Source organism: Budorcas taxicolor, chromosome 9, assembly GCF_023091745.1.
Source record: "Budorcas taxicolor isolate Tak-1 chromosome 9, Takin1.1, whole genome shotgun sequence".
NCBI classification, from domain to species: domain Eukaryota; kingdom Metazoa; phylum Chordata; class Mammalia; order Artiodactyla; family Bovidae; genus Budorcas; species Budorcas taxicolor.
Genome location: NC_068918.1, coordinates 87,464,676 through 87,480,323, shown reverse-complemented (window position 1 = coordinate 87,480,323; position 15,648 = coordinate 87,464,676). Strand labels below are relative to the sequence as shown.

Sequence of the window (15,648 nt, the reverse complement as noted above, 5' to 3'; positions counted from 1 at the left end):
CACAGACTAGGTTAGAGGCAACCTTCAAAAACACAGTCACTGAAAATATCCCTAACTGAATAACAGGCATACATCTTCAGTTTTAGAAAGTACCACCTTCCAAGCAACATAAATAACAAAGCCACGCGTAAGCAAAACAGACTGAGGCCACAGAACAAAGCCAAGAGAACATACACAGAAAAGGCAGGTTATCTACCCAGGGATGGAACTAGGACTGAAAGGCCAGATTCCCTAACAGCGGCCCTAGACGGATTACCTCCCAAGGGCTGGTGCGCACACACATAAGTGTTCACCTGGACTTCTGTACCAAGCGAGTTGTGATAAAACTCAGCCTTTTCACACGAAGACCAAGATTAACTCCACACACTCCCTACTGGTACAGGACCGCCAGTGTTATGGTGTGGCTTGGACCCCAGGACCAGCTCCAACAGCCTGAGGAGCCAGGGTCGGAAGACGCACTAGCTCCTTCCTAGTCCCAAGTGGGACATCCCGGTACAAACTCCCTACCCCAACAGAGACCAGAGGCAAGCAATCTGCAAACAAGCGTGCTGCGTAGCATCATACTAAACTTAGAGAATGAAAATCAGGTCAAAAGGAAAGGGTACAATGCAAAAAGGAAGAGGAAGCCAAAGAAACAGAGATATTTCTGTTCGTTTTCAAAGGAAGAAATCTATATAGTCAAACAACCAATCAGTATTTTTTAAAACCACAACTTACAACTTATGTGAGAAGGAAAAAAAAGTCAGAATTAAAACACTAGCCCACGTTTGGGAGAGTGTGTTTGGTGATAAAACATTCTCCATTATTTCATGGTTGGAGGGGTGGGTTGAGCTATGGGTCAACTTTAGCTTCCTGTTAAATCAAAAATACATGTGTAAGGCAACCGTTAAAAGAAAATGGATTATAATTCAGGGAAAGCATGATGAGATTTTTTTAAAAAGAAAACAAAAATTAGAATTCGTATCCTCAGAGATAATTAGAAGGACTTATGTGAAATTTAAAATAAAACTTTTCAAAGGATAGTTTTTTTTTAAGTTTAGAAAATATTCCAGAATGGAGTAAAAACTCACAGAAGATGAGCAACAAACTTTTTCACCAAACGTGCATGATTCTTGTCGGAAATGGGACAAGGCCTTCAAAACTGAAGGAAAACTAATTTGACTCTGTCATAATCCCAGTCCCAGTTAATCAGATCTGAGAGCAAGTCAGTGGCATTTTCAGACAATGCCTGGGTTCTCTGCTACCCAACCTCTCCACAATACAGGAGGATACACTCCAACAAAACAAAAGAATACAAAACAGAGGACCTAAAACCCAAGAAGCAATGGACCTAAGCCAAGAGCAATCCAAGAGTGTAATATGCAGGAACTAAAGCGTAGGGACTCACCTAATCTAATTCCCCATCCCCACCAGCCACCAACTATTAAAGCAAAATATTACCATGTAAACCTGACTGCCCTCCGAGAGTCAACACCCCATCGACTTACTTGAACGAACACTCGATCAGGTCGAAGGGCGGGCAGGCGTACTGCGTGCGCCACTCGAACAAGTAGGAGCAATCGGAAGTCTCCTGGAGAAACACGGGCTGCAAGGGCAGAGACGAGCACATGAAACCGGAAACCCTGGGTGGCCGGTGCTTTGAGGACGCACATCGGAAGGGACGGACCTGCTCGTTAAGCTCGAGACAAAACTGATTGAGGTTCTGAATACCGGGTCTGTGAATCACACACTTGAACTAGGTTTAGCCAGGAGGTTGCACGAGGCGGTAAGGGCGGGCTCGTTTTATGAAAGAAGAAGGCAGCAAAGCCAGGGCGAAGTTCCCACTCTGAGTACACTCACCGTCTGCGTGCTGCGGTCACAGTAGAAAAAGATGGTGGTGGAGCGCTGGTACACCTTGTGGCAGGTGTCGCCCCCAGTGTAGTTCATCTTCAACACCCCGTTCTCGTAGGTCAGCTTCTGAGTAAACAGACCTGCCGAAGAAGCAGCCAGGGATATGAGGACGGGCTCAGGAAGCCCCCGGGCGGCCAGCACATGCGGCCCATCGCACGCGCTGCACAAACCCCGACAAGGCCAAGCACGCCTGGACCACTGGCTCCTTGAACCAGGCCTCCTCTCGCCCCAGGCCGTGACCTCCGCACCAACAGACACCAGAACACAGACCAACAGAGGGATGCCACGCAGACACTCCTCGACCCGATGAGCTCAGAGGATGCTGGCTCCTCAGCGAGGCCCACGGACTCACCCTGTCAGCTACTCCATGATTTGCAAAAAATTCATAAGTGCATCACCACCTGCCCAGCTGCTGAGAGAGTGTGAGGACCGACAGTCTGCCCTAGCAGGTTCACGGCCCAGCCCCGTACCAGACATGTGCCCTCCGCTATTCTACAAAGTGCCACCCCAGAGCACCCACCAGTACTCCAGTGGGTCCCAAAGCTGGGATAAAAAAGAAGAAATATGAGTTGAGAACTAATTAGTGTTGCTAAGTAAAAATGAAATAAGCTCTTAACAACACGTGTCAGTGTGTGTCCTGGGTGTGAAACCAGAAACATTGCTAACAGGCTGTTTTACCAGGACACAGCAGATGTACTTCTTTTTCAAGAAAAATACTGTCTTTAGACCTTAAAACACAAGATATAATCGATCATCTTACATATGGAATTCCATTCTTTTACAAGAAAAGAAAGAAAACCACAGTACCTGCCACTTTTTGAAATCCCTGAGGTCCCCGCTTTTCCTGGCATGATGAGATGACCTTGGACTTGTCACTGGTTGGGCAGATGCCAGAGGAAAGCTCTCCGCAGACCCGGAAGTAATAGATGTATTCACCGGTCCGCACGACGGTGTCGTTCAGACCAAGAGGGATCAGGTTATACAGGTTGCCGTGCCTCGGGTCTCTCACCTCGCAGTAGTCTCCTTTAAGAACATGAGAGGGGAAGGGCAGTCACACTCACACACACACACACACACACACACACTCACACAGACACACAGACACACACAGACACACACACACCCCTTCAGGCAAAACTTCTGCAACCTCTAATCAGCTAAGTATCGCCTTAAAACAGGCCTTAAATACCATTTCTACCTTCTCTCCTTCTGGCTTGTATGCCTAAGACAAACTGCCCAGTCTTCTAGAAAAGCTTAGGTCACTGGACGAATGAAGATCCACTTAAAACCAAACCTCATGTTCATGCTCTCAAGTGTGAGACGCCAACAGCCCATCAACCCAGCAGAGGAGGAAAATGTCGCTGGTGAAAGGAACAATGGAGTGGAGCAGAAAATTCAAGGACAAGAAGCTATCCATCCGCTAATAAACACATAGGCGTCTTGTGGTCACGCGCAAGGCTTCACATCTAAAATGCTATCAGAGCACGCCCTACATCACACTTCCACAACCTGGGTGAGCAGGGCCAGGTCTTACCTTCCGCGCGCACGACGGGACAGGCTTCCACGGTTCTCCAGAGAAACACATACTCGCAGTCATTCTGGAGCTGAAAGGTCGGGGAGCCCTGCAGCGGAAACCAGTGCTCAGCACATGCTCGTCCACTTACGAAGGGAGTCAGACCGTAGCAGGATGGACACCCAGCTCTTCAACTCCACGAGAGAAGTACAAGGACAGCCCTCAGGAAACACACCAGGCCAGGACATTCTGGTCCAATCCCATCAACAGCCTAAAACCCCTGAACACTCCGGCAAGCTCAACATCAGACGCAAGACCTGGAGTCTGGGGGAGGCAGAAAGGAGGTTGCACGGACACGCACCGTCGTGTGGGCACATTCGAGGTTTATCCTGGTGGAGAAACGCTGGTTCTTGCACTTGTCCCCGTTGACGTAGACGAGGGTCAGGGACCCATTGGCGCCCACCTGAGGGCTGATCTGCACGACGCCCAGGTTCCAGTTGTTTTCTTCCGTCACCAGGCAGGACCCCACGGCGGTGCCTGCAAGGGCCGGGAGACAGCGTTGAAGGTGGCGGGGAGGGGAGGAAGGCAGGGCGAACGTGAGTCCGGGGCACGGCACGCACCGTGGCAGCCGGGAATGTACGGGAGAGGCGTGCACACGCTCAGGTAGAAGGTCCTCTTCTTCCCCTCGTCGAACGTGTCAACCGCAGTCCACGGCTTCCTGGCTTTGCTCAGGCCGCTCAGATCGTACTCGTTCCCGGCGGGGTCTGAAACACACGGGGGCGCTGCGGAGCTGCCCTCCTGGTAGCTCTGGACACCTTTCAACCCCAAAGGCTACGGATGCAGGAACTTAGCACTCGTAACAGAAATGAGCAGACCCACAGGAGGCCGACAGGCGTCCCCGGCAGAAACATGCACCAGGCCTGGCGCTCAGAACTGCCTTGACGGGGCTTCCCTGGCGGCCCCGCGGCTGAGACTTGCAGCTCCCAGGGCGGAGTTCGACCCCTGGGCAGGGAACTAAGGTTCCCACATGCTATGTGGCACAGACAAACTTTTTTCTAAAGTCAAAAAAATTTGATTAAAAAAAAGTCTAGCGATTCCCAATTTAAAAAATTTCTTTTAATTCAAACACAGAAGCAAACAACCAAACAAACAAGAAAACCAGCCGTTACAGCAGAGCCCCATGGCCGAGGAGGTGGAGGCCGCCACAAAGAGGGAGGACCCAGCTCAGCGTCGGGGACCCCTCTCCAAGCTTTATCCTCTTATCCTCTTCTCCCTCCAGTAAGGAGCTCCAACAGTGAGCTTGCCTTTTTCCCCCTAGTTTTCTTCTCTGTCCTTAAGCAGCTTCTGATCCCAAATGATAGCTCAAAACCGTGAACCCAGATTCACTTCAAGAGACGTTTTACAACTCTATGCATCAGTCAAGGGAAACGTAACACAAATGTCATGCTGCCTGAAAATAAAACACACACACATACATATGCTCACAGGCACAAACACACACTTCCGACCGGTCTCACCTGTGACTTGGCAATCTACTGGAGAAGGTACACAGGCCAGCGCGGTTTCAAACTCAAAGAAAGTGTCCCGGATCCCCAGGCTGGAGTCGATGTCCTGGTGCAGGAACTTGGGCGTCCCTGGGTAAACGTCGTCATTGCAGACGAAGCGGATGATGAAAGCATCAGCCCTCCCTGGGAACAGAAGGCCAGACTGTTGAGAAACAGCAGTGACCAGAGCGTCGCCGGACGCACGTGGGTCACTGGGACAGCGTGCCCAGACATGAGCCTCCAGGCTCATCTGCTAAAACAGTGTCACAGCACCCAGTCTGTTCCAGGGACCTGAGCTAAGGAGAGGTCACACACATTGGGACAGTGACCCTCGTAAGGAAGGTTCACACCATGAGCACAGTGTCCTGGCATTCTTCTGTTCCAAGAAGGATGAGAGTGCTACATCCATTTATCCACGCAAACACTAGAAAACCATCACTCTCCTTCCACGGCTTATTCAACAATGTTTACTACGTTCATACTACACACAAGAGTGAGAGAAACAGAAGAAAACCCGCTCTCCTGGGAGCTGACCCTCAAGGCTGCTCAGCACCCCGACAGTGAGCAGACTTCATGCAGCCTCGGCAGGACAGATGGAAATGCAGGAAGACACCGCAGGACGGGGCTGAGAAACCCCAGGGCTTGCGGCGGGGGGGGGGGTGGTGGCAGGGGGACAAGGCGCGATGACTGGGCTCACTGGAAGGTGCCATCAGAGCCCAACCCTGCAGAAGGGAAGCAAAGAACCACCTGGCTGCCTAGAGCACAGACTGCCGTGAGCAGCGGGAAACAATGAGGACGAGGGCTCAGTGGGGAGGGTGGGCCTTCCTGGTCAAGGAGCAGGAGGTCGGACGGGCCCGAGCAAGGAGCAGCAGGGCGCCCGTGGCCACTGGACAGGCCTGGCTGCTGCTCTGGGCACACGGAGAACCCCGGGTCGGGAGGGGGTGGTCTAAGCCAGGGGCGATATAACCCAACACTTCGAACATCACTCGACTTGCAGAGCCGAGCACAGACCACTGGGGTGGCGGGCAGGGAGGAAGCGGAGGTGGCACAGCCAAGACGGAGGCTCCTGCGGGGAGGGGACCATGTGGGCGGAGGCTCCACGGAGGGAAGAGCCCCGGCGCCATTACCGTGTTACTGAGTCCCACGGGGGCCCCCAGAGACGCCTGGTTTTCACAGGAGGACACTGAGGCAAAGGGAGAGGGAGGGACAAGCCTGGAGCAACACAGCTCTAAGGTCAGACGCGCACTGCACCCCGGGGGCTGCTGGCGCCTGGATCCCAACCCAGCAGAGAAATGTCAGCGGCTGTCAGCCACACGACCACACTGATAACCCCGCAAGAGACAGAGAATCATTTTCCAAATTAGGGTAAAAAATATATATGTATATATATACACACATACACATAAATGTCTAATCTAGTTCATTATTAAACAGTGGGGTCATTTTCCAAATTAGGACAAAAAAAAAAGGATACGTAGATGCCTAATCTATTCCATTTTTAAACAATACTCTGGAACTGGAAATGAAGAGAATTATAAACATGACTGAAGGGTGGTCTCTGATGGTCCAGTGGTTAAGATTCTCAGCTTCTACCATAGGGGGCATGCGTTCAATCCCTGATTGGGAAACTAAGACCCCACGTACCACACAGGGTGGCCAAAACAAATACTTTTAATAACATGTCAATAAAAAGAGTGAAGCACATTTCTTTTTGGATATTGAGGCGAGTGAGCAGCTGGCTCTCCGGACCCAGCGGTGAAGAAGTTTACATCTGCAAAGCAAAGGGCTCCCGTCCCCCTGGGCTCTATGAACAGACTAAAATCATCCGTCTGTGTCTGAATCCTCCCCAACAAATGAGGCGTAATGAGAGCAGTTCCCTTTCTAGGCCAGCCCTTTGCAGGCCTGACAGCAGCCCCCAGACCCACGTCTTCTGTCCTCGAAGTTAAGAAGACCCCCAATTTTTAACCCCCTTCCCAGGAATCCCAAAATCAGCCTTTCAACACCCTACAAGCCCTCTTCCCGGCATGTTACTGGATCCGTCAGCTTGAGGCAAGGTGCACAGCACGAGCTGACGCCCGCAGACGGGCAGAGCCATCCCCACTGCCTTCCGGCTCTCGGCTCCCTCTGACGTGGACTCAGACTGCCCCTGTTATTTTGGGCACCAGGCATCACACGAATGCCCCTTCCTGAGGCCACCCCAGTGTGGCGAGAAGTGCGCAGGTCCAGAAGTCAGACCACGTGGGTTCCGACCTCAGCTGTGCTCATCACCAGCTGCGTGGCCCTGGGCTGTGTGTGGGGGGGCACCTCTGGGGGCCTCTGATCCGCAACACTGAGTAAATGTGTCCATCGGCAGAACCAGGATGAGAAGCAGGAGACCTGGCTCCCAGTACTGGCTCTCTGTCCAGGGCGTGAGGCCTTCTGGGCCTTCATCACCTGGGATGCAAACAGGTGGTTAAGAAGGGCATAAGCCAAGAATGAGGTGCCTGGGGTTGGTGGAGAACCAGGCAGAGCACACAGCACCTCCACATGGGCCCAGCACGCGGTGGCCAGCAGGCCTGCACGGTAGTTGCTACTCCACCACCACCATCCCCCGGGGGCGCTTACACTCAGCATCACACCTGATGACACCACAACGGCAACTGTTTACAGTCACAGCTGCAGGAAGGAACAGAAATGAGAACCCAATAAAGATGGCAAAACTGTCACTATCTTCACCCATCACTTCAATATCTGAAAAACAGGGGACAAGAGGCCAGGTGAACACTTTCCTATCAGAGGAGCCGCTGGAGGTGCTGGGGGAAGATGCTGGGGGTTGTGGGTGTGAACAGAACCCAGCAGTCTGGCCTCCAGCTGCAGAATGCACTCAGGGGCTGGGAGAACACCCTGGAGGCCAGGCACGCACGGTGCATGTGAGGCCAGAAGGCAGCCAGACCCGGAGCGTCTACAGACCCGCACATTACTCTCGGAAAGGTCGACAGTCACAAAACCACCAGGACGCTGGTGAGTCACTAAACCAACAGGGATCTGAGCTCACCGTTGGGGTGGGAAGGAAGCCCGGTGTAGTTCAGGGTTATAAAGCCCTCGGTGGACAGCTGCAGGCTCTTCTCCAGGCCCACCAGCCTGCCCGGCTTCAGGGTCTTCAGGTCGTCCGTCTGGGCTTCTGCCTCGCAGCCGGAAGCTGGCTTCTCATCCAGGGTGCCGCAGGCGGGCATTGCTCCGCACACGTTGAACTGCAGGCCAGAGGGCAAGAACCACACACCAGCTCAGGCTGCAAGACCCGCCGCAGACACAACCCCGCAACGCAAACCCTGCCACAACCCTGCAACGCAAACCCTGCCCTGCCAAACAGCTGCTGCTCTTCAATATCACCCAAATGACCAACCTGCCACATCTGGGCAATTAAATCCTAAAGCTAGTACATAAGGCAAAAATCAAAGCCCAAACAGCAATGTCCATAAACTGCCTCAAATGGTTTATTTAGACAGCCCTCTATCTTTAAATGTATGAGACAGTCTGCATGCAACAATATATGCCAACATATATACCCAGAATGTTGCAGTATTTTTGATTATAATAGGAAAAGCACATATTGCTGAAGTCACATTAAAAAGTAAATATAATGGGATACCCCTGTTGTTTTTTTTTAAATAAAAGGCTTTTATTGTGTAAAAACCTGTTTTATGTTCTGAAAAACTGTTTTAAATATTCTGAAATTCTGGAAAAACCTTTCTATGGCTTTATGAAGCCACATATGAATATGACATATGTGAATATACATGTGTGTATTTTACATATATGTATGTGAATACATATGTGTGTATTATATAATACACATAACTCGTTCTTTAGAAAAAGTACGGGTAAGATTTGCCAACATGATCGATGCCCACACATTCCTAACCTGCTTAATACTAATCTAACAATGTTCCTGAAAAGTCTTGCTCTAAGTTTATATCCATAAGATATGACACAGAAAGCTGCACGTTCTTTAACCTTTTATCTGGTTCCCTTTTATGTAATGATTTATCCATTTACACTAGATAAAGACTATTATTCAGTTATACACTGGTAGACATTTTAGAAATGATTCATTATTGTCAAAAAATTAATTAGAATTTGATTTGTCTCCCCAAACCTGAATTGTTAATCAAATCTAAACGTAGTTAGATGCATCCAAATTTGGAAAAAGTGGATACCCCTGTATTTTTTTTTTTTAATTGGAGAATAATGGCTTTACAGTACTGTGTTGGCCCTGTAACTCTCGAAGCTACTGACACCGTTCCACTTAAATCCAGCAGTTGACAGAGTGAAGCAGAACTCGCTCTTGGGTGTGAGACACAGACAGACTTCTCTATCACCGGTCAGTGTTTATGGACAATGTACACAAAGTTAAGATCTCTGTACACAAAGTGCCTTTCCTTAAGATCACAGTTTCCTATCTAAGAAACGGCCACGTGAGAACACACCCAGGCCGATGGCCTGCAGCCACATGGGCCGCGCAGTCACAGAAGCACGCAGCCCGCAGGAGAACACGTGGCGGCCCAGCCCTGCAGGGCCAGGTGCCAAGATGCAACGCCAAGTAGTCAGCTGGTGGGCGGTGCTGTCTGAGGCCCTTCTGGCAGCACAAAGCCCAGCGCCCTGACTCCCGGGAGCCTGGTCACCCCACCACTACCATCATCCGGAGCCTGTCCCTGTTGTCTGCGACCCTGCACCCGTCACCTCCTCCTGCCCCCCGGCCAACGCACAGAAGGAACCTTTCTGGCCGGTTCTCCATGGGATCACCTCTTCCAGCATTGCCCTACAGACATCGTCATCTCTTCTGGCACGTTCTTCCGGGCTTACCTCCTCGGGCAAGTCCCCCAGGGGACTTACCTCTTCTGAAAAATCCCCTAAGGGGCTCGATCTTGAAGTTCCTGTCTGCCTCTCGCACTCACACAGGCAGCCAAATACACCGCAGTCACCTATTACAACCTGTTACGAGCCAAACTCTAGGGCAGCAACTTCTGAGAGTGGGTGGGGAAGGGAGGGACCACGAGTACCGTGCTGCTGGCTGACAAGTCCTCCATGTGTCGGTGACAAGCCCCATCGGGAGTCTCAAGGCTCCGAAGGAACCTGCACGCCCTCCCACATGCGCTGTGCCTACAATGCCCCTCTGTATTGGTTTTATGACATTCTCATCCCAGCTTCCTTTGGGATGAGATCCCCGCTTCAAAGGTTACTCTCTTCTTCCAACGTGGGTTCTGCTAGAAAAAGTTAAACCTAAATACAGATTTTTAAAAAGCCTCTCTCTGTCCAGCAGTGCTTAATTTATAACGGAACACACTACGTGGACTTTCTCCTCTTCGCAGCTCCAGACACACTGCCAGGGCCGCCCACGAAGGAGGGGCTGTCGGAAGATTCTTGAGCGTGCCATCAGCTCGTCTCCCTTTTATAGGCAAGTATGATCACCATTTCCTTTTGACCAGGGACTCAAAACCCCAGTGGGCATGAGAACCATGCTGCTGGGCCCCACCCCCGAGACACTGCCCTGGCCACAAGTCTGCAGGCCATGTGCATGCTGCCGGCCTGGGCACCACACCAGATGCAGGGCCAGGACCAGGAGCAGCCCTTCTTCTGTTCCTAGTTCCCATCTGCAGAGCGGGAGGAGGCAAGGGTTTCACCTTATCACCCCTTACACTTGGACTTCTTGCCTCCTCCTGGGTGAGGGCTGCCATCCGTACCCTGGGTGGCTCCTAAGGACACCTGTCTCCCCAGTCACGAGATGAGGGTGAGCTCCGCGCCTCCTCCCGTCCTTCCAAGGCAAATCAGAGTGCACCCCGCAAGTCTTACCAGAAACATCTTCCCGATGCCCAAGACCACGTATCCTTGGGACTTGTTCAGTGGGTTCAGATCAAACACGTACCCGCTGTTGGGGTCCCTGATGGAGCAGGCCTGCAGGAATGAAAGGGGTGAAGAGGCACATTCAAACCCGGTTCTGGAGGGCACGGCAGGGACAGAGCATCGCCCATGTCTGCCTGGCACGGATCCCATCGGAGAAGCGGCCCTGGATGAGCTCATGGCCCCTTTTGGTGCCGCATCTGAGACGCCCCAGAGAGGACAGCAGCTCAGTGGTGCCATCCTCCCCTGAGACCCGAGACTGCTGTATTCACCCAAACAAGGCCCCGGCTGAGCCCCTAGAAAAACTGAGGAGCCATAAGTGAAGTGAAAGCCACTCAGTCGTGTCCGACTCTTTGCAACCCCATGGACTATACAGTCCATGGAATACTCCAGGCCGTAATACTGGAGTGGGTAGCCCATCCCTTCTCCAGGGGATCTTCCCAACCCAGAAATCAAACCGGGGGTCTCCTGCATTGCAGACGGATTCTTTACCAACTGAGCTATCAGGGGAGCCCAAATCGGAGACAGATCCATGAGAGATCCACAAATAACTCCCGGTCTCTCCTCAATTCTAGGAGGCGCAGTGAGCCCCCTCCCCATGTCTTCCTTCCACCCCGCCCACCCTGCACAGAGAACCGCACAGCGGCTTCAGAAAGCCCTGCCGGTGGGCGGGGGCCCGTGGGTTCCCACCCGCATCCTCCCCGAGCCGGGTACATTCTCTGGGAGAGCTCTGCCACTCGGAGGGAACTTGAAAAGAGAGGTGAGAACATCAGGCAGGCCCGAGGCAGGGCCGTGGCTGGGGTCAGGGCGTGAAAACCTCGGGCGTCACGTAAGCCACACGGGCCGAATTCCACAGCCGGCCGAGGGGGCACCGACACGTCCCGGGTGTGGCCATGATGTGAAATTAAGACTCTGTCCCCACGATGGCAGAGCGCCCCGGGGCCCCCGTGAGGCCGGAGGGACAGCGGGAGGGAGGGAGAGGGTGGGGTCTGGGAAACTGGGGAGCAGAAGGGAAGTCCTGGTTCTCATCCCAGGCCGGGAGGTGGGCCAGGGCAGAGGGTGGGGAACACAGGACGCCTTCCAAACGCCTGCTATCCAGGCAGGGATTAAGGGGCCGGAGGGAGGGGTGGGGCTGGGACGCGGGGCGGGCGGGGCTGGGGCAGCTCGGTCAGGGGCCCGGGACCCTATCCGTACCTGGTCTGTGTCCGTGGTGACTCGGATAGGACAGGCTGCTGCCGTGTTCCACAGGAAGCTGACCACGCACTCCCAGTTGAGAGAAAATATGGGATGGGTATGCTGAAAGGCCAAATCAAGGGATACAAGTCAACTCAAGGCCATGAAACGCTCTCTAACCACCAGAACACTAGTCGGATAACAAGAAGAGTTCAAGTCGGTGGATTAACATACGGTGGAGCAGGTGAGGAGCTTAACCTGCCTCATCTGATGACGATGTCATCCTTCCTACTAAGGAGACTGTTCTCTCTTACATGTGAATGCCAGTGAATCTACCTGGGGGGTCACACCAAGAGTAAATGGTAGAACTGGGATCCAAATCTGGGTCAGAGTTCAAGACTGTGCTTTTGAACACCATTCTACACCCAGAGTTGGACTATAAAGAAAGCTGAGCACCAAAGAATTGATGCTTTTGAACTGTGGTGTTGGAGAAGACTCCTGAGAGTCCCTTGGACAGCAAGGAGATCCAACCAGTCCATCCTAAAGGAAATCAGTCCTGAATGTTCACTGGAAGGACAGATGCTGAAGCTGAAACTCCAATACTTCGGCCACCTGATGCAAAGAGCTGGCTCATTTGAAAAGACCCTGATGCTGGCAAAGATTGAGGGCAGGAGGAGGAGGGGACAACAGAGGATGTGATGGTCAAATGGCATCACTGACTCAATGGACTTGAGTTTGAGTGAACTCCGGGAGTTGGTGATGGACAGAGAAGCCTGGCGTGCCGCGGTTCATGGGGTCACAAAGAGTCGGACACGACTGAGTGACTGAACTGCACTCAACGGCATCCAGATGCAGAAAAGCTGGGCCCATGGGCCAGACGCATACGAGCACGGCCACACCACTGTGGACCCAGGTGAGGCTGGCCGATGGGGTGAGGTGTGCTCAACCGTGAGCCGTACCAGCGCCCACACAGGCACAGTCTCCATGGCCGGCCGGACACCCAGGGTGCGATCAGCCTTGCGGGGGGGACCTCCACCGCCCTCCCTGACAGTTGAGGACATGGCCAGGGCAGAGAGCGGAGTCACGAAGGAGCTGAGCCGCCCACCCAGACACACGGGGAAAGGGGATACAGCCGCTGGTCCCCACACCTCCCCATCCTCTCTGCCGCGGCATCACCCACAGTGAACTGCAAACACGGCCGTCCCTGCGGCCCCACCATGTGGCCGTGAAGAGCCCAGGGGGACTGCAGCACAGCACCCCTGGGGACGTGGCTCTCCGTTCACTCCATGTTGCCTGGGCCCACGAAATGCACCAGGCAGTGGACCAGTGCTGAGGGATACAGTAACAACGTCAAATCGCTGTGAAAACTGAAAAACACTGTCCAAATAGGGTGACACAGGGAAGCTGAAAAAGTAAGGGTCTGAGAGGGCTTCCTAGAACTGTCCAGTATCTCCACCACACAGAGATTCCATAGAGGGGAGTGGAGGGGGGACGAGGCCCAGCAGAGGGGAGAAAGGGGCCCAGGGTGGGGTTCGGAGGGGCCCTGGAGGCGGCCAGCGAGGTCCCAGCTGCTCAGCCAGCATTCCTTCCTGGCGCTGAGAGCAGAACTCGGGAAGCCCAGCTCAGGCTTATCAGTGTGTGTTTATGGCTCAGCTATGCAAAGCTTTGCTTGTACAAGCCGAGCTCGGCCCACAAGGCTTTTCCTCCCCTTATCAGGGCAACTTTCTTAAGCTCTTAAGACGTGATCTCCTGGGGAAAAAATCGTGTGCTGGCAAAGGACAGAGAGAACTTGACGTCTGTAAGCCGACTAGGATGGAAGTGACTGAGCCCCCGCCTGCTAGGTGGAGCGGACGCACTGGGCCAGTAACACGTCCACCAAAGTGGAGGACGCTGCAACTGACCCTTACGAAGCGCCGCCAACCCTTGGAAATGATCTGTTTGACGACAGACGTGAACTCTATCATCCCCACTGCATGTCCATCAAAGGGCTTGGTGACTGCTCAAAAAACACGTGATGCAATTATGATTGTAAAACTCTAGGTTAAAAAAAAAGCAATTAGGTTTAGAATAACAATGGACACAGTGGAAATGGACCCCGTGACGGGTGCACAGCACTGCAACAGCATTAATGCTGCTAAACTCTACACCTAGAAATGGCTAAGACGGTAAATCTTGTGTTATACTGATGTATCTTCTACCACATTGCTTTTTAAGAACCACCAGAGAGTCACCAGGGAGTGTATATAACGAGTGAAGTTAAGTGAGACAGAGAAAGAGAAATATTGTGAGACACCCCTTACATGCGGACTCTAAAAGGAAATCACACAGTAAATGAACTTATTTACAAAAGAGAAATGGACTCACAGACTTAAGAGAATGAACTTAGGCTTCCCAGGCGGGAAGGATGGTGGGAAGGGACAGTTAGGGAGCTTGGAAGGGACATGCACACACTGCTGCGTTTAAGATGGAACAAGGACCCGCTGCGTGGCACAGGGTCCACAGGGTCTGCTCAACCGTAAGTGGCTGTGTGGGTGGGAGGGGAGTTCAGCGGAGAATGGCGACTCAGACCTGTATGGCTGAATCGCTCTGCTGTCCACCTGAAACCATCACAACACTGTGAATCGGCTAAACCACAATACAAAATAAAAGGTTAAAAAAAAAAGAAAAGTGCAGACTGTATATAATGACCCCGAAGCATTTTCATGTCGCATTTTCTCTTCTGCTCGGGCTAAGGAGCTCGGGCCTTCCTGCAGTCTCCGTCACCTCCTCCATTTCCCAGCCTGGAGATTTCATTCCGGCTCTCCCAACAGACCGCTTGTTATTATTCCCTCGGTGTCCACCCATGGGGCCCGGCTTCATCTCCTCATCTGTGAGCCATGGTGTTTGGACCGAGCCATCTCTAAGACCTCATCTGCTATGAGGTGTGACCCTCAGATCACAGAACTCTGGGACCCTCCAGAACTCACAGAAACTCACATTCAGGATGGCATCTGTGTGGCTCAGAGAGAAAGCTCACGCCTACGGAACACCTTGCGGTACGGGTCCCAAGCCAGCACGTACGGCCTGGGCGTAAACTGGAGGAGGGCAGGTGCAGAAGCACCACTGCTGTACCCCTGGCCTCCCCGGGTCTGCAGCACACACAGAAGCAGAACCAAGCAGAACCCGCGTCCCGTGCAGATAGAGGAGCCCGACCAAGCGAGGTCGCGGCGCTGCCCCGCCCCCCTCACCAGGCTGCCAATGGAGCAGACGAGGTGGATCCTGGTGGTGTAGGTGGTGCGCCTCTGGTCGCTGGTGGTGCAGGCGGAGCCGTTGACGTACTCCAGGAGCAGGCTGCCGCTGTCCTCCACCACGGGGCCCGTCTTCGCCACCCCCAGGTTGCTGATGGAGACGGTCTCAGAGAACGAGCCCTGTGAACACACGTGGCTATTAGCTTTCCCTCTGGAGAGAGACCAACTGCGTTCTTCGTTACTGACACGGTGGGTGTTTCGTTGTGCACGGCAGGTGTGTCCTACAGACTTGCCACAGATGCTGGATTAGCAAATGCGAACCACCACTCCTCCGTAGAGGGGAAACTCAGTCCGCCCTCGAAACCCACAGGTTCTGCATCTGCAAATTCAACCGACTTCAGATGGAAAACACTCAGGGGAAAGA

General features: G+C 52.9%; 1 protein-coding gene across 1 annotated transcript in view; it reads right to left on the bottom strand.

Annotated features, from left to right (window-relative positions):
* IGF2R (insulin like growth factor 2 receptor) overlaps nt 1-15,648 on the bottom strand; it is a 102,683-nt gene that overhangs the window by 28,341 nt on the left and 58,694 nt on the right. Inside the window, exons 19-29 of the mRNA XM_052645461.1 lie at nt 15,225-15,404; nt 12,019-12,120; nt 10,777-10,878; nt 7,982-8,177; nt 4,921-5,091; nt 4,024-4,167; nt 3,765-3,940; nt 3,425-3,512; nt 2,698-2,913; nt 1,840-1,970; nt 1,488-1,585 (exon numbers count right to left, since the gene is read on the bottom strand). Of these exons, the coding sequence (XP_052501421.1) occupies nt 1,488-1,585; nt 1,840-1,970; nt 2,698-2,913; nt 3,425-3,512; nt 3,765-3,940; nt 4,024-4,167; nt 4,921-5,091; nt 7,982-8,177; nt 10,777-10,878; nt 12,019-12,120; nt 15,225-15,404 (1,604 nt within the window). The remainder of the gene's footprint in view (nt 1-1,487; nt 1,586-1,839; nt 1,971-2,697; nt 2,914-3,424; nt 3,513-3,764; nt 3,941-4,023; nt 4,168-4,920; nt 5,092-7,981; nt 8,178-10,776; nt 10,879-12,018; nt 12,121-15,224; nt 15,405-15,648) is intronic.